The 22,952-nt window shown below is 34.5% G+C and overlaps 2 protein-coding genes across 3 annotated transcripts; both read right to left on the bottom strand.

The window, feature by feature from the left end:
• Positions 1 to 991: 991 nt before the first annotated feature.
• Positions 992 to 6,310, bottom strand: LOC113741660 (valencene synthase-like). 2 transcript variants are annotated; one of them, XM_027269246.2, is made up of 7 exons: positions 6,061 to 6,305; positions 5,706 to 5,976; positions 5,155 to 5,527; positions 4,804 to 5,022; positions 4,568 to 4,706; positions 4,197 to 4,442; positions 992 to 1,474 (listed from the first exon to the last, which is right to left on the bottom strand). In XM_027269246.2, exons 1-7 carry the CDS (start codon positions 6,199 to 6,201, stop codon positions 1,151 to 1,153), a joined length of 1,713 nt encoding a protein of 570 aa, XP_027125047.2. In that variant the 5' UTR covers positions 6,202 to 6,305; the 3' UTR covers positions 992 to 1,150. The 2 variants fall into 2 exon arrangements, with proteins under 2 accessions (XP_027125047.2, XP_071904074.1); XM_072047973.1 differs by lacking the exon at positions 4,804 to 5,022 and having other exon boundaries at positions 6,061 to 6,310.
• A 5,930-nt stretch (positions 6,311 to 12,240) lies between these two features.
• LOC140005647 (uncharacterized) lies at positions 12,241 to 14,670 on the bottom strand. Its single transcript, XM_072046670.1, has 3 exons — positions 13,609 to 14,670; positions 13,144 to 13,536; positions 12,241 to 12,714 (listed from the first exon to the last, which is right to left on the bottom strand). The coding sequence occupies exons 1-3, from the start codon at positions 14,668 to 14,670 to the stop codon at positions 12,241 to 12,243; spliced, it is 1,929 nt and encodes a 642-aa protein (XP_071902771.1).
• Between the last annotated feature and the right edge of the window lie 8,282 nt (positions 14,671 to 22,952).

Here is a 22,952-nt window from a genome sequence, read left to right as displayed (position 1 = left end):
AAGCGTATGGGGAGGGGTGAGAGGTAAAAAAAGAAAAAGAAAAAGAAAAAGATAGAAAAGTTAAGGATGCTTTTAATTCTTGTATAAAGTTACCCTCATCTTATCTCATATATTATGGCCATGAGAAATGTTAAGATAAAAGTCACTTTTTAAATTACCGTCTCATAATTTCTTCGAATGTTTTTCACTAAAAAAGTTCTTCCCCCCTCTTTTTCTATTCTTTTAAATTTTACTTCAATAACTCATAGACTCATAGTACATGGCAGTTTGATTGATCAATAAAATTGATTCATAAAGCAAGTGAGTATAGAAATCTTGATTCTATTAATGAAATCTTAATTTACATATATTTGACAAATTGCCACAGAAATATTTGTCAAATATGTTGTTTCGAAAAAGAAAAAGAAAAACCAAATTGATATTGCCTATTGGGAGCTTGATGTATGGCAGTCGAGGAAACACAAGGGAAAAAAATCAAGCTGCCATATATGGACCTAAACCAAAGATCAATAAGCAAAGAGATTTATTCCAATTGATCGATCTTTTGCCTCTACTGAGTTTTAGGACCTACCCGGACTGGCAAACAAACCATTCAGTGGTTTAACTGGTCTGACCATCCAGATTGGGAGTCGGTTCAGGAGATACAAGAGGAGATTACCAATTCTGATGTACCCAAATCAAAAGCAAGGAGAAACCAGAACATGAGGGAATACACAGATAATCGAGAGAAGAGAGACTCACACAATACATTGAGTCTATTCCAGTTTTTCACAGAATCAAGAAAAAAGAAACTAACACTAATTTACTTCTCTCAAATACACCCTTATAAAATTAATTTGAAAATATTTTTCAAAAATCAGCATGATTCATAATATATTTATTGTTCATGTTAGTTATATGTAAAATTTCATATGAAATTGACTAAATTTTGCCATCTAATTAATCATTACAAACTTTTCTATAATTTGATCTATTTTTCATCGGTCAAATGTTTCGTGTAAATTGAATGATCTATTTGATCCCAATCCGTTTATTCCCAACATAAAATACAGTCGCATGTTTCAAACCCCATGCAACCCATTACAAGTAACAAACAAGAACTTGACACTTGATTTATTATAGCCTTCAAATGGTATATCTATTGTACGGCTTACATGGAAACGGGTTCAATGAACAGTGACTTAATATGACTTTGCATGGCTTCCCCCACGTGTGTATAATCGTCATTGTGCATATGAGTAACCTCCGCAAAACGTGTCAAGTTCAGAACTCGAAAGAGCACAGCCTTAGAGGGTACAAATTCAGGTGCAGCGGAACCAGCAGTCGGAGTAGGTTTAAGGAGTTGTTGGTTCATGAGCTTCCATGCATCCTCAATTTGTTTGTAAAGTTCCTCGCACGCTTGCTGCTCCGTCATGCCGTGTTGCTTCATGTAGCATTCCACTGCTGAAGCAATGTGCTCCCTTTCTCGTTCAAACTGCAAGTATGAAAGATATATAGTATTGGATATTTTTCGTTAATGTGTAAAAGCTTATATTTGTTATTATCAGCCGATCAAGGGCTTAAATTCGGGTTTTCTTTTAATTAGACAAAAACAAAAATCTATACTTAAGATCAGTTCTACAGTTGAACCACGTCTTTAGACCCCCCAACACACACATGTATATATGCATATGTATAAAAAATCTTTTAATTGTAATAAAATGTTTGAGTGGGTTCAATTCTAGTCACTGTGACGAATCAAAACATACTTCTCGAACCAAAGTCGTTCACAAGAATTTTATAGATTACTCACCAATATAACTCTGGTATTGACAGTAAAATTTGAACATACTATACCTTTTGTGAGGAAACAATTCGTCTTTATCAATTGAATCAACATATGTCAACTTATATTGGTTTAGAACTTGATCACTCACTTTATCACAGTGATCATTATTAATTTTGTGAGACTAAAGGAGACAAACTTTAGGATATCAAGACTTTTACGGGTGTCCCGCGTCCCGCGTCCGTGGCAACTCCAAACTCCAAAGTAAGGTTTAGGCCCAGATTGGGGACGTCGGCTCGATTTGGATTGTCCATGCCAAATTTGTAAGGGCGAATTGCAGTTTTGGTGCCTAAGGTTTGATCTGTGTATCATATTGGTCTCCAATATTTTGATCAAAATAAATTTACTTCTTAAAATATGTAATTTTAGCTGGGTAGATTTAAGATAACTAACCAAATTGTCGTCAATCAATAACTTTGAATTTGCACTTTTGATGTCCAATGTTTTGATTTTAAATCATTATATTTTTCCAATTTTTAAATAGTAATATTAAGAGTTTTAGAATGAACTAAGATAAAAGTTAGAATAAAATAGTATTAAATGGATAATAATAATTCTAATTAAACTTCTTTTTCTTCTTTTTTATTTTTATTTCATTTACTCATGCTAATAATATACCATATATTTCTTTTCTTTTACGTAGTTAGTCTTAAATTTGGTATCGTACATATATATATATATGTATACGTATGTATGTATATTATTGTTTCTCACTATTAATAATTAATTTGATAATGTGTTTTATTATTTGTATTTCTAATGATAATTAAAAATTTAATTAAATATCCCTTTAAAATATAAGAAATACATACTTTTTGTAGATTAAGTTGATCTTGTTTTTGGTATTTTAATAGGTTATCAATTGAAGTTGAAATGAAGTTGGCATTTTATACATATTATATGAAGCACTAAATGATTATCAAGATATATTGATATTAAATAAATGATTTAAAACTACAGTATTGGAATACTAGTTTTTAATTGACAGGAAGGACAAAAAAATAAAAGATAATTTTCTTAAGAAGTTCTAGAACTACTTCACATTGATACTTATCTTCACTAGTTTTTATAAGTACAATGGCTAACTATAAGAATTTGAAACCTATGTACACAAGATATGCAATAATTTTGTAATAATAACTATAATAAACATAGATTATCAAACTAAAATTCTCCTTTTCTTCCACTGGTTTATGTTTTATTTATTATTGGTATATTATCATCCTATTATAACTTATTTAACAAAGATATGCTAATTAGGCTACTATTGTATTCTATCAATATAAAGTGTTTTAAATAATACTGAGAAATAATAATATACAAATATTATATCAAATTTGAATCTAACCATGCAAAGGAAAAAATACATGATATATTATTAGCATGAATAAATGAAATAAAAGAAGGGAAAGAATTTAATTAGAATTCTTATTACCCTTTTAATACTATTTTATTCTAATTTGCATCTCAATTCATGTTAAACTCTTAATATCACTATTTAAAATTTAGATAAATAAAATGATTTAAAATCATAACATTAGGGAGAAAAAGTGCCAAGTCAAATTGTTGACTAACAATAATTTGATATTCGCTGTCACTCATTGTTCCATTGAGTTGTCTTAAATCTACAACTTTAGGAACTAAATTTGTTTTGACCAAAACATTGGGAACCAATTTTGAATATAAGCCAAATATTAAGGACCAAATTTACAATTCTTCCAATTTGAAAAAACAAGCTCTTTTTTTTTTAAATTTTAAAATGATTGACTAAGATTGAAGCGAGTTCCATCAAGTCAAATTGATTTGGGCCATTACTGATAATACGCAGCTGCGTTAGAGCTACCAGCCGCCCTGTGTTGTTATGGATTTTGCTTTCCTAGGAATATCAAATTGCATTGGTTAAATTCCTAATAACCCGCTATAGTTTCATCTATCGTCACACAATTCCTTTAACGTTTCAAAATACTCGTAAACCCCCTATAGTTTTACATAAATTGAAATTTAATGAAAAATGACTTATATAACGTTGATAGTTAAAATATCAGTAGTGCACTTATTTAATTGTTAAATCAAATGGCAACTTGTGGATAAATTCAAAAATCATATGGGGGTAAAGTAGATATTTATGCAAACTACAGGGGATTAACTGGATATTATGATTTCATCACACAAACTTTAAGAATGCTTATAGTCCAATTGTCGTAACTGATTATGCATTCAGCGGCACGACTGATTATGCATTCAATCAATATTCTACTTTACATAAAATCACAGAGGGTTATGTAGTTATTTTGAAACCTTGGAAGGGGATCATCTAACATTATGCAAAATCATAGGAGGATTATACATAATTTACCCAATTGGATTATACCTTGTGCCCCACAATGTCAGCCCTAAGCCTGCAAACGATTGATGAAGCTCTTATGATATCAGGGTCATTCATTGCCCACTCGAAGGCTGCCTTTGTCACATCCCCCATGCCTACGAAAGATATCATTGCAAGAGTGAGGTACCCGCAGCTTGGCACTGCAATTTGCATATACTCCTCTACAGTTGGTATGTACCCTTGGTGCAGCCACTTAGCCTCAGCAAAATAGCAACAAGCCAACAACTTCAGCTGCAAATTAGTGCAATCAAATCAACTATATATTTCAATCACAATAATGTCACCGAGACAAACTAGATTACTATCCTAGGAAACTATTAAGGAGTCTGATGGTAGGAATTTGAGTATGTTCATACTGCTTCCTTGGCATAATATGTTCGATACGATCTTCCTTGGTTGGCCATCTCTTCCTCAATTTCTTCAAACACATCTAAGAGTGCTTGGTAACAAATCTTCATGTAATCTGGGAGCTGTTTCATGCAGTCAACATTCCATCTGCAAATGATGCAACACATTAAATTACAGCAAATTCTTGACTGCATACATGATGTATGTTTCATGAGAGTCAAGTCAAAGAGTAAACATTTCAAACCTTTCAATTGCTTCTGTGAAGATTTCAAGTTCGTTATAAGTCCCATAAGCATCATAAATATCATCTATTATGGATGCAATAGCAATAACTTTTGACATAATCTTTCTGGCAAGAGCATATTGAGGCTCAAAATATACTCCTATAATCCAAAAGTAGCCCTCAACCATTCGATCTCTCGCAAATGGAAGCTTTCTTCCAAAGTCTAGTTCTTTCCACCACCTGAGGTACACTAGGCATCAAGCATGCATTAATTCAACACGGTTACAGTTTAAGATAATCTAAATAGCTTAAACAATTTTTTTTTTTAAATTTATCTATTTTTAGGTAAATAATTATCTTCAAGAAACTTACAAGGAAATTTCCTGTAGCTCCTCCTTGTGCAGAGATTGTAGCATGTTAAAATCCAACTTAGCCAGCTTTAGTAAACTTGTATTGTGTAAAGGACCTTTTTCATATATGGACAGGTAATTCCTAGCCTCCAATCTTGGTATACCCCTCCAGTAAGGCTGCATTAGTGCGTGATTTACTAGCGCAGCAAGTGGATCGCTTAACTTGCATGGTAAAGACTGAAGATGATTACTTGTAAAAGCCAGGGCATGATCTAAAATGTCATCGCTCTGCAAACTAAGATGTGCTGCTTCATAAAGTGCAAGCATGCCCTGCACATCATTGACCAAACCTTCTCGAAATTTACCTTCAGCATCCAGGAATTTCTTGAATATGTCTGCATAATGGAAAAATGATAAAAGGAAAATTGTTGGGACAATAAAATGAAACCCAACTTTTCTTTTTCGTGCTTTTTTTTTTTTTGGGTGATATAGGAGGAGGAAAGATAGTCAATAATTAAGGTTTCTATGATTTGAGGTTTGAGGGTATAAATCTTTAAATCCTTCAACTCTTACCTGCTGAAACTCTGAACCCTTCTTGTCGCAGAATTCGAAAATAGAGAGCAGCAGTATAAAAGTGGTCATTGTCCTCCCAACTTTGATGTTTCTCATGCAACTTTTGTAAAGCGTGACTGATCTCCTCTTCAAATTGATATTCTATGCCAAGTCGTTGAATCGCATCAATAAATTGCAGCTGTTCCAATGGATTACTTGCAGTTTCCTGAAGCTTTGTCCTGACTTTTTCCTTCAGCTGTTCAACCTGCCCCTTCATAGAAGCCCATCTTGCCTACAAAGAACAAATATATATCCTTGGATGATGTTAATGTTTCTTTAGCATAAAAGAACTGCTCTGTCTATACTATAGTAGTACCTTGTCGAAATCAGGGGAGTAGAGAAGGAATTGGTTTCCCCAAATATCAGGATGAAAATTTGCCAAAGGACGATGAACATCACCCAGGAAATCATTTTGGATGGAAATGGAATCATTTGATTCATGACCTTCAAGTTCCATTGCTTTTTGGTAGAACAAAGTCTATAGTAGCTTCGATAAGAGAATTGGAAAACGTTAAAATGTTAGGTTGCAAAAGTAGACTTGTAATTGCACATTTATTTATAGTCAGTTATCCTTGGTAAACATTTCAATAAACCTGATTTATATAGATCACGTGATTTAAATTTTGCTACACCATTTTACCAACTCAAGAATTGAAAGTATGGTCAAACTTGGTGCAAATGGTCTCCAAGCTTTAGAAAAATGCATGAGAAACATCAGAATTGGAAGGGCGATTTAAACTCTCGGATTTGAAGTCATATGTGAACACAAGCAACAGATTATGCTGGTATTATTTTTTTTTAAGACCAGAAATTCTTCGAGAGAGAGAGTTAAATATGTTTTTTTGTCCTGTACAAAAATGGTGGTGGGTCTTGTCCAATAATATTGCATGGGTCCAATGTTCATTCTTGTAGATTAGCAATGCGTATATTAAAGTGTATTATATGAAAAGACACCTTCTAATTACTTATTTTGCCTGATCGGACCACTAAGATATAGTAATCAGGATGCATAAAAAAAAAGAGATAAAATCAAGACTATTGGATTATGATCTATGCTTAAAGTTTTACTATTTAACTAAATCTCAAGAGAAAATGAGTTTTTTAATTTTTTTTATAGTCGGCAACATTTAACTAAATCTCAAGAGAAAATGAGCTTTTTATTTTATTTTTTGTGACAGTCGATAATAGTCTAATCTATACCTACTCCTACTCTAACCTATTCTAAGAGGGAACGACGTACTCCTACTCTAACCTATTCTAGGAGGAAACGACGGGGACTGAACCACTATTGAACCAAACTGAATTTTTTGAAGAGTCACATATATAATGCTTGCCTCCCATCCCACCAAACCTTAATGGCTTGATAGTGGCCTGCTTGAGCTTTTTAATTACTGGGAATAAATTCTACCCCTTGTCATTCTTCTTATTGTACATAGTGGTGGATGCTTCATCCGATTATCCCTGCAGTATGAACTTGAATATCATGTGTAATTATTGTATGTGGATTTTCATAGGGACATTTCACAATTCTTCATTTCGGTTTCTGAAACTTTCATATATTTCTTCCTTAAACCATTCAAAATATATAGTTGTCCAAAACCATTCCTTCGGATATTTTATTGCTCAATCAAATAGTCAGGTTTTAAATCTTCTATAAGTTCACACCTAGAATTGAACCAGTTGCATGATTTGTATGGATTTTCTTATTTGCTGATCCATAGCAAATAACAGAAGACCAAGTCGAATAAACAATAAAAAGGGGATACTGTGAAAACAATGATGATTAGATTCTTCCTTCCAGAGTAATAACTGAGATTTTTACAGTTGGACTATTATTATGTCTGTAGACTCTATTCCATCCAAATATTAGACTGCAATAAATTTACTAGTACCTAAATTAATCATTGTAACTTGAACCCATGAACAAGTTACCGATCAACGTGAAACGCATGTGTTAATAAACTAGTATTAAGATTCTAATCAACATTTCCCTATTACAATTTGTTGATAAAACCCTGCATAAGTTTATATACTGAAAATGAATGCATTTCAAGTAACAAGACTGCTTTCCTGATACATGACACCTGATAGGGAATGACACGCCAAGAAACAAATAATTCTTGGTAGGAGAAGACGGCAAGAATCAGGGCAGGCAATTTAAGAATGAGTACGTGTGTGAAATTGATTTCAATCATTGAGAAAATAAGTAAATGAGTACCCGAGTAAATTGAATTAAAACATCCAAAGGCAAGAATAACAATAAAGGCCGGATTTTCAATGTGGCGTTCCATATTTTAGTATTGCATCAAGTGAGCCCTTCGATATTAAATCTTGGACTTACCCTTCAAACGCGAAGTTTTAAGAATGTTGGCCTGCTAGCTTATGGACAATGTTATCTTATTAGGTTTTGGATTTACCAACAGTAAATAGAGTTTTTCAAATTCTTGCAGCTAATTGATAATAAAAAAAAAAGACCCCCAAAAGATCATACTTTGAGAACTAACTTGAAACATTACATCCGGACCCAATATAACTTCAGGCTGCTCTTAGTAATGGCAAGAAAGACACTCTTTGGGTAAGATGGGTGCACTTAGTAATTTTGAAGGGGAAAAGCTTATGGGAAGCCTATATAACTTCAGGCTGCTCTTGGATTTGGAGAAAAATATTGAAATGCAATGAGCTGATTCAACAATTTATAGGCATTTCTATTGGCAATGCAGCCCAGACTTCATTTTGGTATGATGCATGGTATCCATCTGGACCTTTCTATAAAGTATTCCCTATGTCCTTACTTAAAGATTTAGGACTAAATACAGGATCTTTGGTTGTTGACTTTATTCATAATGACTGCTGGAAATGGCCTCAGGGAAGGAGACTTAATTCTCGTGTTCAAGAATTCAAGGATGCAACTCCTTTATCCTTATTGCACAATCTGCATAGAGAGGACCATGTGAAGTGGCTTAGCTCATCAACTGGTCTATTCTCTGTTAAACCTGTAATGAGGAAGCTATTCTCTCCAGGTAACACTGTGAGCTGGTATAAGATAGTTTGGGGAAAGGGGCATATCCCTAAATTTGCTTTCGCTTTTTGGCTGGCAATGTAAGGAAAACTCGTGACTAAAGATAGACTAAGGAGATTGGGGGTGCAAAATGTTGATCCCACTTGTGCATTATGTGGTGAAAGTGTTGAATCACTTGATCATTTGTTCTTTGAATGAACTTTTGCTAAATCAATCGGCAAAAAAGTACAAAAGATGTGCCTTTTGTATAGGGGTGATATTAGTTGGCAGATGGAGGTGCAATGGTGGAGTACTGACTTGAAAGATGATTCTTTTGCTACCAAAATCAAAAGATTAGTTCTAGCTGCTACTTTTTGGCATTTGTGGCAGGAAAAAACCAACAGAATTTTCAAGCAAGCCAACAGGACATATGTTCAACTTGTTGCAGCAATTGTAAAGGCTGTGCAATTAACGGTTGCATAATGGTGAAGTGCACCAAGAACGATGGAGCATTTGGAGCTAATTCTAGAGTGGGGTTTGGACCATAGATGTTTGATGAGCTAGACATACATTGTATAGATTTAAAGCAAGTCATGTGTATATGCTATACAGAAATATGTAGGAGGTTCGAGTAGATAGGAGTCCTGATGTATGGAGAACATATTGTACATTTCTTCTACAATGAACAAAAAAAAAAGTTTATTTTGAAAAAAAAAACTTGAAAAATTACATTTGATGGGGATCGGGTTCTCATTTTACATTGTAAAGGGCTAATGACCATCATACAAAAACAATTTATGACCTGACTAAATCACTGAATTAGAGATGAATAATTTTACCAACGTCTCAATCCGGCCATATCCACTACTAATTCAGGAGACAATCTGACAGCTGAAATTTATAAATTGATGACACCAAAATTATTTTTAAACTTATTTCTTGCCCATTTCAGATTTGAATGCTCTATCAATCATATCTGGTAAGAAGGCAGGCTGTGTCCTGGAATCATCCATGATCCACGTGACTATCAAAAATTCTACAAAATGGTATAGTGGTTTGTACCATTTTGGTGGTAAAGGCAAAATTGAGGGTTAGGAGGAAGACAGCACAACAAACACTCAATTATAGGCTGTTTTTTTATTAGAGATGAATCCCGGTTGAAGAAAGAAATTCATACAAGTAAACAATAAACTGGGTCCGTGTAATGAATGCTGCAATTGCAACAGAAATAGAGTGATAAGGGGGAGAGAAACTAGGCTTGAGGAAGAAGAAAGAGAGATATTATTCAAAATGATTTTTCCATGCTGCCCAATCCGGATTTCTGCATTCTTATACAGCTCAAGAATAACAGAATAACTACCTGATTGCTGACTCAGCTTAACAGTCTAACTAACAGGGAAGATTCCCTCTAACTACCTGAAGGAAATACATTTCGCATGTAGCAAAATTATAACTGCTGATCTAGTGTCGTTACATTACCCCTCCCTTGACAAAATCCTAGTCCCTAGGATTGAAGTTGAATTCTGGAAATTGAGACCTAATGACAGTAGCATCTTCCCAAGTAGCATCTTCCTGGCTCAAATTTTCCCACAAGATCAACACCTGCTCCGTAGCCTGTCCTCCTCTCCTTTTAGTTCTTCTTTCCAGCATAGCTTAGGGTGCTACCCTTATCTCTCCTTTTAGTTCATTTAGTTGTGGTAGAGAACTCTGCACTGGTTCTCCTTTAGTAGAAGGCTTCAACTGAGACACATGGAACACAGGGTGGATTGCTGATCCTGTTTGCAATTCCAGTTTGTAAGCTACAGGTCCCATCTTCTGCAACACCTTATACGGCCCATAATACTTGGCAGACAACTTAAAGTTCCTTCTGAGAGCCACGGTAGTCTGCCTATATGGTTGCAGCTTAAGATAGACTAAATCACCAACCCCAAAGCTCCTATCAGACCTCTGTCTGTCAGCATTCTGCTTCATCCTGTTTTGTGCCTTTAGTAGCTTATCCCTGAGCACTAAATTCCAGTTTACCCTCTCTGATATCCAATCATCCACTGCAGCTACCACTGATGTTCCTGGAGTTAGGTTGAGTTGTGTAGGGGTATAGCCATAAAGAGCTTGAAATGGGGACATCTTCAATGCAGTATGGAAGTTGGTGTTGTACCACCACTCTGCTGCGGCTAGTAACTTTTTCCATCTGTGTGGCTGCTCAAAGCACATGCACCTTAAGTATGTTTCTACACACCTGTTAACTCTCTCTGTCTGACCATCTGATTGGGGGTGATAGGCAGTAGAGAAATTCAACTGAGTTCCTAATTTCGAAAATAACTCCTACCAAAATATGCTGGTGAATGTCTTGTCTCTATCTATCACAATGCTGGATGGAAGACCATGCAGTTTGAATATCTGATCAAAGAATACTTGTGCTACACTCTTAGCAGTGTAGTGACTTGTTAAGGGGATGAAGTGTGCAAACTTTGTAAACCTATCAATTACCACATACAGTACATTACAACCCTCAGATTTAGGCAGTCCTTCAATAAAGTCCATAGATATGTGTTGCCATGCTTACTCTGGTATAGGTAAGGGCTGTAATAGCCCAGGTGGTCTACAATTCTCCCCCTTGTTCCTTTTACATACATCACATTTCTGTACAAAATCTTCCATCTCCTTTTTCATGCCAGGCCAAAAAAAATATGTCTTAGTTCTCTTGTAAGTGCCCAGATTACATGAGAGTCCTCCAATTGCTGACGTGTGCATACATGCAATGAGTTGTTGCCTGAGTAGCATAGAGGCCCTTACATACACTCTACCTTTGTACCTGATGACCCTTCCACTGTAAGAGAATTCAGGCATCTCTTTGTCATTGACGGTTAATGCAGTAAGCAGCTCCCTAGCTTTAGGATCCTTCTCATAACTCTCATTTATGTCAGCTATCCAAGCTGGTCTTACTATGGATATGGCGCTGAGTTCTTGAGTTTCCCCTCTCCTTCTGGAAAGTGCATCTGCAACTACATTTTCTTTCCTTTGTTTGAACTGAATCTCATAATCAAATCCCATTAGTTTGGTCAACGACTTTTGCTGTAGAGGAGTCCAAATTTTCTGTTCCAACAAGTATTTCAAACTATGATGATCAGTTCTGATGATGAAATGAGACCCCAACAAGTAATGCCTCCATCTGTTTACAGCAGAAATCAAGGCTAATAATTCCTTTTCATAAATAGATAATGCCTGGTTTCTTGTTCCCAATGCCTGGCTCCATCTGTTTACAGCAGAAATCAAGGCTAATAATTCCTTTTCATAAATAGATAATGCCTGGTTTCTTGTTCCCAATGCCTGGCTCATATAAGCTATGGGCTGACCTTGCTGCATAATAACAGCTCCAATAGCTTGGTTACTGGCATATGTCTCCAAGACGAATGGTTTTGAGAAATCTGGTAATGCTAGGACTGGTGTGTTACTCATGGCATGTTTAAGTTCATAAAATGCAGCACTAGCATCTTTATTCTAGACAAAACCATCCTTCTTTAGAAGTTCAGTAAGGGGTTTAGCTATGGCCCCATAATTCTTGACGAATCTCCTGTAGTATCCAGTTAAACCCAGGAACCCTCTTAATGCTTTAACATCAGTAGGTTCTAGCCAATTCAACATACACTCCACCTTTGAAGGATCAGCTCTTACACCTTCAACAGTAACCACATGCCCCAAATATTCTATTTGATTTTGTCCAAAGGAACATTTAGAGAGCTTACCGTGGGATCTTAAGGTTTCCAAGACTTGCCTGAGGTGGAGGATATGAGTGTCCATGTCTGGGCTATATATAAGAATGTCATCAAAGAAGACCAAGACAAATTTTCTGAGAAAAGGTTCAAATACTGAGTTCATAAGAGCCTGGAATGTAGCTGGAGCATTGGTAAGCCCAAATGGCATTACCAAATATTCATAGAGTCCAATGAGTTCTAAAAGTTGTTTTAGGAATATCTATAGGGTTCATGCAAATCTGATGATAACCAGATTTCAAATCAATTTTGGAGAAGACTTTGGCCCCATGGAGTTCATCTAGTAAAGTCATCTATGATAGGGATGGGAAATTTATAAGGAATTGAGTTGTCTATAATCTATGCAAAATCTCCAGCTACCATCTTTCTTTTAAACCAATAGGACAGGGGAGGCAAATGGACTGTGACTGGGTTGGATAATGGCACTGTGCAACATTTCCTTGACTTGTTTTTCTATTTTAGTTTTCTGGAAATGTGGATATCTATAAGGGGCCAATTTGAATGGTTTTGCATCTATCTTTAAAGGGATTTGGTGATCCAATGATCTTTTAGGGGGCAATTGCTTAGGCTCACTAAATACATCTTGGAACTCAATCAATAGAGGTTCTAGAATATTTAGAGTTATGTTTACCTGTGACTGCGTAGTGTTGATCATGCAAACTTGCACTGCCTGCTTTAGCTTCTTTCTCATGTATTTTTGGGCCACTTCTCCCTTAACCATCCTAGTTTTTGCAGTGCCCTCATCCCCTTGCAATTTCACCAGTTCACCATCATTACTGAATGAGACTTGCAGTTGTCTAAAATCAAATGTTAGAGGGCTGTAGGCCTTCATCCAGTCCACCCCTATGATAAAATCATATGGCTCCAAATCTAAGAGGCATACATTGTGACAAAACTTTTGTCCCTGCATACCCCATTGGAAACTTGGTATCCACTGACTGCAACAAAGCTCCTGAGCATCTGCAATTCTGACCTTAAAGGGTTTGTGTTGCCTGATAAGATCATGCCATCTCTGTGCAACTGACTTTTTAAGGAAGCAATTAGAACTTCACCCATCCAAGAAAATAGAGATTTCAGAGTCCCTAGCCATCCATACCAATTCAATGGTACTGGAAAGCAAATTCCCCGTGACTGAATGCAAGGACAACTCAATATCCTGTTTGTGACTACTTCTCTCATATTCTATCACCTCTTCTTCATCTACATTGTCTTCTATATCAGTAGCAATAATCATATGCATCCCTTTATTCTTACACATATGACCTGGCCCAAACTTGACCCCACACTTAAAGCACAGGTTATTGTCTTTCCTATATTGAAACTCAGTGGGAGTAATTTTTCTGAATTGTTGAATAGAATTACATTGCTTCCTGGAATCTCCCTCGCTTGCTGTTGCTGTATTGGCTACAGGGGATCTATTTATGACCAAACCTCCATTGGAACTCCACTGTGAAGATGGGGAGGATCTGTTAAATGCCTTGTTCTTCTTGAAAATGACCTCCAGTGCCTTTTCTTGCCATCTTACAACCTCAAAAGCTTCTTGCAAGGTTTGAAGTTTATGCATTTTGACCAGAGCCTCGAGTTCTTTTTGTAATCCACTCAAATAGCTTGAAACAAAATGACTTCCGCTCAAACTAGGATTTTTGAGCAGCACTATGGCTCTCAACTCTTCAAACCTCTCCTGATAGGCCATTACAGTGGAAGATTGGTGCAGTTTGTTAAACTCCTCTACCCCATCCTTGTCACCAAGGTTTCCAAATTTGTGATTCACACCTTTGAATTCCTCCCATGCCAACGTCCTTTTATCTCTTTTGAAGCTTTGAAACCAAACATTGGCTCTCCTATCTAAATGCATTTTTGCAATCAACATCTTCTGCGAATCCAAGATGCCATACAGATGGAAGAAGGTCTCACATTTCTGAATCCAGTCCCTCACTTGTTCTCCTGAGTTCTCAGGAGACTCCAGCTTGGGTACCCCAGGGATAAAGGCATTTCTGTCTCCTCTATCTTGATTCATCTGCCCTTGCCTGGAATTGCCTTGCAAGGAACTCGTGGGAGTGGCCAGAATTCCTCTTTCTTGCTGAGGATTCCGGTTGTTTCCTCCAATCTGCGCAGCAATGCTGGCTATGAGAGCCTTTAATTCTGTGGAGTTAGCCATTATTCTCTTCCATGGATTTCAGAGTCTCGCTGGTAGAGTCCATGAAAGTCTGCAATCTTGCCTCCTGCTCCTCGATTGTTTTGAGACGTGTTCCTTCTGCCATGGCCGTGAATCAAGCTTCCTAATCCAAGGATCGGAAGCTCTGATACCACTGTAATGAATGCTGCAATTGCAACAGAAATAGAGTGATAAGGGGGAGAGAAACTAGACTTGAGGAAGAAGAAAGACAGATATTACTCAAAATGATTTTTCCATGCTGCCCAATCCGGATTTCTGCGTTCTTATACAGCTCAAGAATAACAAAATAACTACCTGATTGCCGACTTAGCATAACCGTCTAACTAACAGGGAAGATTCCCTCTAACTACCTGAAGGAAATACATTTCGCATGTAGCAAAATTATAATTGCTGATCTAGTGTCATTACAGTCCGCTTGTAAAAGTTGCCTTGTCTGACACAATGCTATTGAATAAGTTAGGTCCATTTGTAGAAATAGTCTTGTCTAACACAATACTAGTTAACCCACTTTTTTTTTTTTTGAAGGAACTCGTTAATGCACTATGTTAACGAGTTATAGAAATGAAACCATGAAATTATTTTTTATTGTAAGAAAAGCACAAAAAATAAGAGTATATGCATTAACCATTAAAAATTAATATTACAAAATAATGGAAGGCCAAATAAAATAAAATGTTTTGGCTATTAAGAAAAGGGCCAAAACTTAGATAGACCACATCTCTAAAGATTCAATAACCCACATTGTGCCACACCACTTGGTGAGATAGTGTGGCACAATTTGGGCTATTAAATCTTTGAAAATCAGGTCTACCCAGTATGAGTCTAAGAAAAGAAAAGGTGAACTTGAAAAAGGGTCAAGCTAATGAGGAGTGCCCAAATAAGATATAACTCAAGTATTAAAATGAGAAGTAAAATTTATTTTAAAAAATGCATAAATGTGAAGGAGTATAATAATGGTTAACATACATTCACATAGCAAGTTGAGTGTGTTAACGAGTGTTATTAGCATTATCAAAAAAAAGAGTGTTGCTAGCAAAATCCATTTATAAATAATGATTAGGTTTTACATATATAATAAAGCATCTATAAATTAGTACTTGATAAATTAATAACCTCTATTAAATAATAATTTTTTCGATCCCGACTTGAACTAATCAACTAAATTAATAATTTCAATAAATAATTTGTTTTAAAAATCTTATATAACCCTTTGATCCCATCCATATCATAAATTAATACTGCACTAAAATTACATATCATATGTTTTTAAAACATAAGTCTATTGTAGTTTGTTTTTCTTGAAATTTATATCTAACCAAGCCTCATTCCTAATTTTTCTTATTGTATCTAAATGTTTTGGACATGAATTCTCATATTGCAATAAATTATAAAGAGTTAATAATGCTTTAAGTGCTTCTTTTTGTGTATTAGGCTCCAAAGTTACTGTATCATCTCTAACTTTCGTCATTTGCATGATTTTCAGTAATGCTAGCAATAATCTCTTATAAACTGGAGACCTCTGAACTTGTCTCATTTTCATCATCTGGATAATCCATTAGGTAATTCACATATTTAGACTTTTAACATCCTTTTATTACTAGAATAATTCATATTTTTATAAAATAAAATAAAACTTTAGTCGATTAAATGAGTGTTTATTTGAATTGTAAGCACACTCAATAAATTAATAAATTATTAATTTATCAATTAATTAATATCTTTTTAAATTAATAGAATTTGTATAACTCTGAAATTGTTAATTTATAGAGGTTTTACTATAATTTGTATTAAGGAAAATGTGTAGCATTCATTAAATTGAGAAATTAGTACTTTCATTCAATAACTTCAAGGCTAATTAACCATGCAACTATAATTATTGTTGGCTATGACTGCATAAAAAGAAGAAGAAGAAAGAATCATACCCAATAATTCTGCACAAATATAGTACTAAAGTATACATGCTTAAATTCAAAGACTGGTATTGGTTAGACTATCATGACACAGTTAAGAACAATTTTTAGTAGGGATAAATACAAGATTATAACTTTGCATGTTGAAAAATTAGACATGAATAGATAATTTACATTTCTTTTATGATTTTAAAAAGTATTACAAATATATGATAAAATTAATAGAATATGATATTGTAAGGAAATGATCATGTATAAGAGCTAACTTTTCCTTTTCTAATGTATTGTTTCTTATCACGTGACTTCATCCTATAGTATCAGTATAGTTGCAAAGATAGGACTAAGAATAGTTGCAAAGAAAATCAAATATTGTGCAAGAATCGCAAAAGTGTTAACAATAATTGGTAAGAATAATTACAAATTCATGGATTCAATTTGTAGTTTTGTGAAGTAGAAAGAAAGAACTCTTTTCATGATTCATGGTCTAATTGCTTCAGTATACATTAAAAAAGGGCTAAGAATACTTGCAAAACCTTATTAATCTTGTTTTCAGATTTATGAATAATAAATCGTAAGAATTGTGAAAGTGCTAAGAATAATAGGTAAGAATAATTACAAAGAGAAACAAATATTGTTTTTGGATTCATTTTATAGTTGTGTGAAATAGAAAGAAAGAACTCATTTCATGATTCATGAATCATAAAGTACAACTTAATTGTTTTTCATAAATGAAAATGAGATGCTGAAGCATGTATGTAGTATATGTTATAGAAGGACTAAGAAAATTGACAAAAGAAAAATTAATCTTCTTTTCATGATGCATGAAGCATAAAAACAAAGTATAATTCATTTGCAATTGAAAGTGAACAATAAATTGAGTCAATAATATATAAATTTAAATAAATAACTTAAATGAAAATAAAAAATTAAATAAATTTATTATATCTAAAATTGGATAAATTTAAATTATTTAAATTATCTAAATTTAGACAAGAGTAGATAGTTTAGATCATTTAAATTTAGATAATTTGAATCAACATAGGCAATTTTAACCCACCAGTCATGCGACTTGTATCTCTACAGACTGATTATCGTAACCAGTTATTTTGCTCTTTCTTCAATTTAATTTTAGGGTTAATCACATTTTATCCCCTTAAAGAATACCCCATTTCTCAGTTTACCCCCTAACCTTTAATTTTGCTTACTTAACCCCCTTTAGGACAAAATTGCCCTTGCATTATTTTGACTTTTCATTTACCTTGTTTTCCTTTCTTTTATTGCTTTTTCTCTTTTTTCTTTATTTAATTCTTCCTCTTTCCCACAAAAATTTTCACCTTAATGATTGAAATTAAAAAAGAGGAATTACAGAGGTCGTTCTTTTATAGGCTATGTCTACTGAAACAGGCACAAAATTTTTGATTGGTCGTCCTTTTTTATAAAATTGGCTTCCATACAACTAAATAATACAAGTTCTGTTTTGTCTTGTCAAGAAAACTTACAATCAATTAACGCTTTGATAAATGCTTACAGGTACTTTTCTTTTATTTTTTCAGCGATTTTTTTTGTCTTTGTTACGCAGATGTGTGTAGAGTTAAGAAAGAGTTACAAATTATTCAAAAATTCTTACACTATTTAGAAATGATTGCCTGCCCTTCCAACTAAAGCTGAGGGAAAGTACAAATCAAAAATTGGATTCAGGGTCCAACAAAAGCTGAACTCGAAATCCACTACTTGTACCCAAATACCCAGTAGAGGATTGAGGCCCTCTACAATTATCAATGCAACTGCATGGTGTAATATAGAAGTTGATACAACAAAAGTAAACACTAAAATGATAATACGTAAGAATACAATAAAAATTTTCACTTATTGAAATTTGTACCCCAAATTCTATCCAACTATCTAATTTTAAAGTAATCCATGTTCTAACATGAATTGTTCTCTGCAATGCACACTGTGATTGCAGAAAATTCAGTTTCCTCAATAGAACTTAACCTTTGATGCATTTAAAAAGTCTTATTAATGTTAATGCTGCAAACATTTAGCTGCAATGCAGAACGAAGTCAATAGCGAAACAACGCCAATTGGTCTGGTGGCAAGGACTTCGGCTCTCCTGAAGTAAGGTTTTTAGGTTTTGTCTTCGGAATGGAGAGATTGGTGTTGGGAGATTTTGCCCTCTCATGGGATCCGACCTAAATTGACTCCCAATTAGACAGGGCATAAAGTTGCTACCAGGGGCATAGACGCCTAAAATTAAAAAAAAAAAAAGAATAAATAATTTAAGCTCGGGAAAAATGACGAGAAAGCCAATACAAGATCAAAACTTGGTGTCCATTTTCAACTGATTTTGAAAGCCTGATTTTAGCTTTTGACTTTCAAAAAGTTTTTTTGTTGTGTTCTCAACTAATTGATTTTAGATTTTTTTTGGCCCAAAAAAGCTAAAAATCAGAAGCAGATTTTGAGATGCTTTTGGATTCTAATGCTGACTACTCTTTTATGTAGAGAAAATTACCCTCCAATTTTAACATAATTACTAAATTATCTAAAGATTAGATAACTTTTCATGGTCCTTCTATTCTCATCCTTTTTCTCACTTCCAGAATCATCTATATGTCCCTTGCTTTTCTCATTCATCATTTAATCTTCATTAGATAAGTAATTAATACATCAAAAATTATTTAATTAGTACAAAAATTCATTTATGTAGTATATAAGGGTAGTATTGTCAAAATCTGCTTTTTAACCTTTTTCGAGAACACCTATACATTTATTAAAATGGCTTTTTAACAGTAAATGAAAACACATCAGTTATTTTGAAATTTTTGATTTTTAAGAATCAATTTTATAAAATCAGCTTTTATACTAATCTGACAACACCCTCCTACTAATCTTCCTCTCTCTTTGTGATCAAGGTTGTAATCAAATTGAGTTGAGTTTGACTATCACCATTCTTGAGTTCGAACTTGATCCCAAGTAGGCATACTCGAGCTCAGACTTGAGCTTGTTGAGTATGCATTTTCATGACGCGAGCTCAATTTGAGGCAAACTCAATCTTGAATCAAGTGGTCCAAATTTTCAAGCCCAGAAAAATCTATGCAATATTTTTGTAATCAACTTTCCAAACAAAAATCTAAAAAATTTCATATTTTCATATCCTTAAAAATGAGGGGAAAACACCTCAAGAGATCACATCAGAGAGCCCAATATGTAACTCAGGAATCTAACTCTGACCCAAAAATTTAACTTTTAGATCTCAAGTCCTTACTTACACATTAACCACTTTTTCTTCATCTCTCGGACCAATGTGGAACATAATCCTTTATTCATGAATTTAACAAATCTCCCCCTCCATGAGTAATCCCTTACATTGAACTTAAGTTTGTAAGCTCTTCTTCAAGCCACTTTAATACTCAACGCAAACCCACATTATCACCTAAGATCAGCTCTTCTCTCAATCATGGACCGACTCTTCTTCAACATCTAAATTAGATTGTGGATTCTTCCCAACCCTTGGCTCTTTGGTCTAACACCAACCGGAGCCCCTGCCAAATCCATGGCGCACCTGATCCAATACCAACCAGACTCCTTGACAGTTCAATCTACCACCAAGAAGAGAATTTTCATCAATCCAACTCCGAGAAGAATTCATTTGCCCATGAGTAGTCCAATCTCGCAACCAGAAGCTTTGATACCATTTGTAAGGGTATTAGGCAAACTATTTGAGATAGAAAAAGAAAAACCTACAATTTAATAGAAAACAATAACTAGCACGAATGATGAGCAATGTACAAGAATTAATGTTGTTTGGCTTAATCACCAAACCTACATCCACGGAGAGAAAAATTATTTTTACTATGAGAGAAAAAATATTACAAGATTACAACTTGATTCTCAAGCCCAACTTTTGTATAACCCTCTCACTCCTTTTCTTGTGTCACATCCTGGTTTGCCTTCTTTTTTTTCATGATCCAACAAAGATGACTGCACATTCTCGAACTCTGAAGTGTCCTTGCCATACAATACGGTCATCACGACACTTTCGTAAGAATCAGAGATTGAGGTAAGAAGTAAAAGGGCCTTATTTTCTTCCTTAATGTCTATGCCAACTATTTGGAGTTGATCCGCCATTTCAAATGCAGTTTATTGGATAAACTTTTAACCAGATAAAGTTTTTTCAATTTTTTTCTAGAGGTCTACTATAGAATCTTCCTCATCTATCACATTATTTATAATGTTGTCCGCAACATAGAGCCGAATCATGCTCGCACACCTTGCATCCAACTCTTCAAACTCATCATCTTTTATACTCTCTGGCTTCTTATTCTTACCATTCAATGCTTTTGCCAAGCATTGTTGAACTAGAACATCCTTCACTCTTTTTTGCTAAAGAGTAAAACTTGTAGTTCCATTAAACGGTTGAATCGGAAACTGTATAGTTCTAAATACCATGGTATACCACCAACCACTCAATCTCAAATAATTAACCAAAACCCCAATGGAGTTCTGATACCACTTGTATGGGAGAAACACCTCAAGAGATCCCATCAAAGAGGCCAATATGTAAGTCAGGAACCCAATTTCGACCTAAAAATTTAAGCTATTAGGTCTCAAGCTCTTACTTACATATTAACCACTCTTTTTCCATCTCTCGGACTAATATGAGACATAATCTTTTACTCATGAACTTAACAAAACAAATCAAAAGTTCATCCTCATACAATTTTTCAAAAGAACTAACCAAAAATTGATATTCAAATATCACAAGCAACAAATTTACCATGTTCAAATGGAGTGATTATTACTCATCCAGATTAATCATCATTTTTGAATTTCGTACCTTTTACAATCTGTTTTTATGGTAATAAAGGATTACTAGCCTTGGCTAATAGAATAAACCATATGAAATGATTACATGGAGTGATAGAATTGAATACAATTACATGGAGAGTGGGGTGGGGCAGCTACTACATTGGAATCTACAAGAAGTGGGGGAAAAAAAGAAAAAGAAAAGATGCAAGAGGCACGATCAGGGAAATATTATGCCAAATAGGAGAAGAGGTTAGGTGGGTGGCAGCTGTTGGAGAAATAAAAGATGTTTAAGGTTATGGTTATGTTGTAGAATGGCTTAGAAATAATTTTACAAATATAAAAAAATATATTAATACTTGATATGGCTTGCGAGTACTCTAGCCATATATTGGAGCTCAGGCTGGACTCAATTTTGTTACTCGAACTAGTTGTGTTCAAACTTAAGATCAACAAAATCGAGTCTAGTCAAGCTGTTCTTCGAGTTGAGTACCGAACTATTCTATTCACTTATACCTCTATTTGTGATGCATCTCTCAACCTGCAGCCCCACCTCCTCCTTCTCTGCTCTAGTAACTATCTCTCTTTCTTTGCTACCCTCCTCTTACCCATTATCCCACATCCTGCAATTTTCCTTTTTTCCTATCTAGCAAGGCCCATCTCCTCACTTTTCCACTCAGCAATCCTGTCTCCTATCTATCCTTATAGCACTATTCATCACCTTGCTCGCCACCCTTCCCCTCATCCTACAATCCAAACTCATTCTCACCCACAAATAGCCTACCTCTCAATCCTACATTGTTCACAGTTTGTTTCATTACGTTTCATTCATTTTTTGTTAAATCTAAGGACGAAATGATGATATATGGGGAAAATCAATTTTCGAGGTAAATTCCTTGAAATCTTACACTTTTGGCATTTGTTCATAAATAGACAATTCAAATATATTGAAATATATTTTTAATTGAAATAAAAAAACAAATACAAACATACTTTTTAAAAAAAATTTGAAATCAATCCCAAGACTAATTATTCAAATGTGGTGTCTTTTATTTGAGTTCATAATAACAAAATTAGTTTAGCTTAAAATTCAGCCTTATTAAATGAATGTTATATTCATAGTTATTAAATCCGGCCCGGCCCGGCGGTCGAACCGGTCATTGGGTGGGTTGGCTTGTAAATCAGATTGTTTGGGCAAGCAAACCGTTGACTAGTCAACGATCCAGCTGTTCGACTGGATTAAACCGAAAACCCAGTCGATTTTGTCCACGAACCGGTTTTTGTGGAAAAAGTTTGTTGGCTTTGCTGGAATTCAAGCCTTGGACCTATGGCAAATGATATAACACACTCACCACCAGACTAGTTCACCATATGTTAATAAAATAGTTTTCTTATAATATATAAACGTTTTGTCAATTCTATCCTTTTTTTTATTTCTCTAAAACAAATTTATGACCCCCAAACTCTATAAGTTATAAAATGGATTTCAAAAATAACATATTACATAATTTATTTTAAAGACAAATATTATTTTTAATAATTTGTTGC

This window comes from Coffea arabica, chromosome 4e (genome assembly GCF_036785885.1).
Source record: "Coffea arabica cultivar ET-39 chromosome 4e, Coffea Arabica ET-39 HiFi, whole genome shotgun sequence".
Classification (NCBI taxonomy): Eukaryota; Viridiplantae; Streptophyta; class Magnoliopsida; order Gentianales; family Rubiaceae; genus Coffea; species Coffea arabica.
Note: the sequence above shows the minus strand (reverse complement) of the source record. Positions and strands in the feature narration are given on the sequence as shown.

Coding starts and splice junctions, on each gene's coding strand:
- LOC113741660 (XM_027269246.2), bottom strand. CDS start 6,201: ATGGAACTTGAAGGTCATGAATCAAATGATTCCATTTCCATCCAAAAT. Junction 5,528..5,705: donor AGGGTTCAGAGTTTCAGCAG/GTAAGAGTTGAA, acceptor TCCATTATGCAG/ACATATTCAAGAAATTCCTG. Junction 5,023..5,154: donor GAGCTACAGGAAATTTCCTT/GTAAGTTTCTTG, acceptor AGTGTACCTCAG/GTGGTGGAAAGAACTAGACT.
- LOC140005647 (XM_072046670.1), bottom strand. CDS start 14,670: ATGGCTAACTCCACAGAATTAAAGGCTCTCATAGCCAGCATTGCTGCG. Junction 13,537..13,608: donor TTTCCAGTACCATTGAATTG/GTATGGATGGCT, acceptor TTCCTTAAAAAG/TCAGTTGCACAGAGATGGCA. Junction 12,715..13,143: donor TCAACACTACGCAGTCACAG/GTAAACATAACT, acceptor TGAACCCTATAG/ATATTCCTAAAACAACTTTT.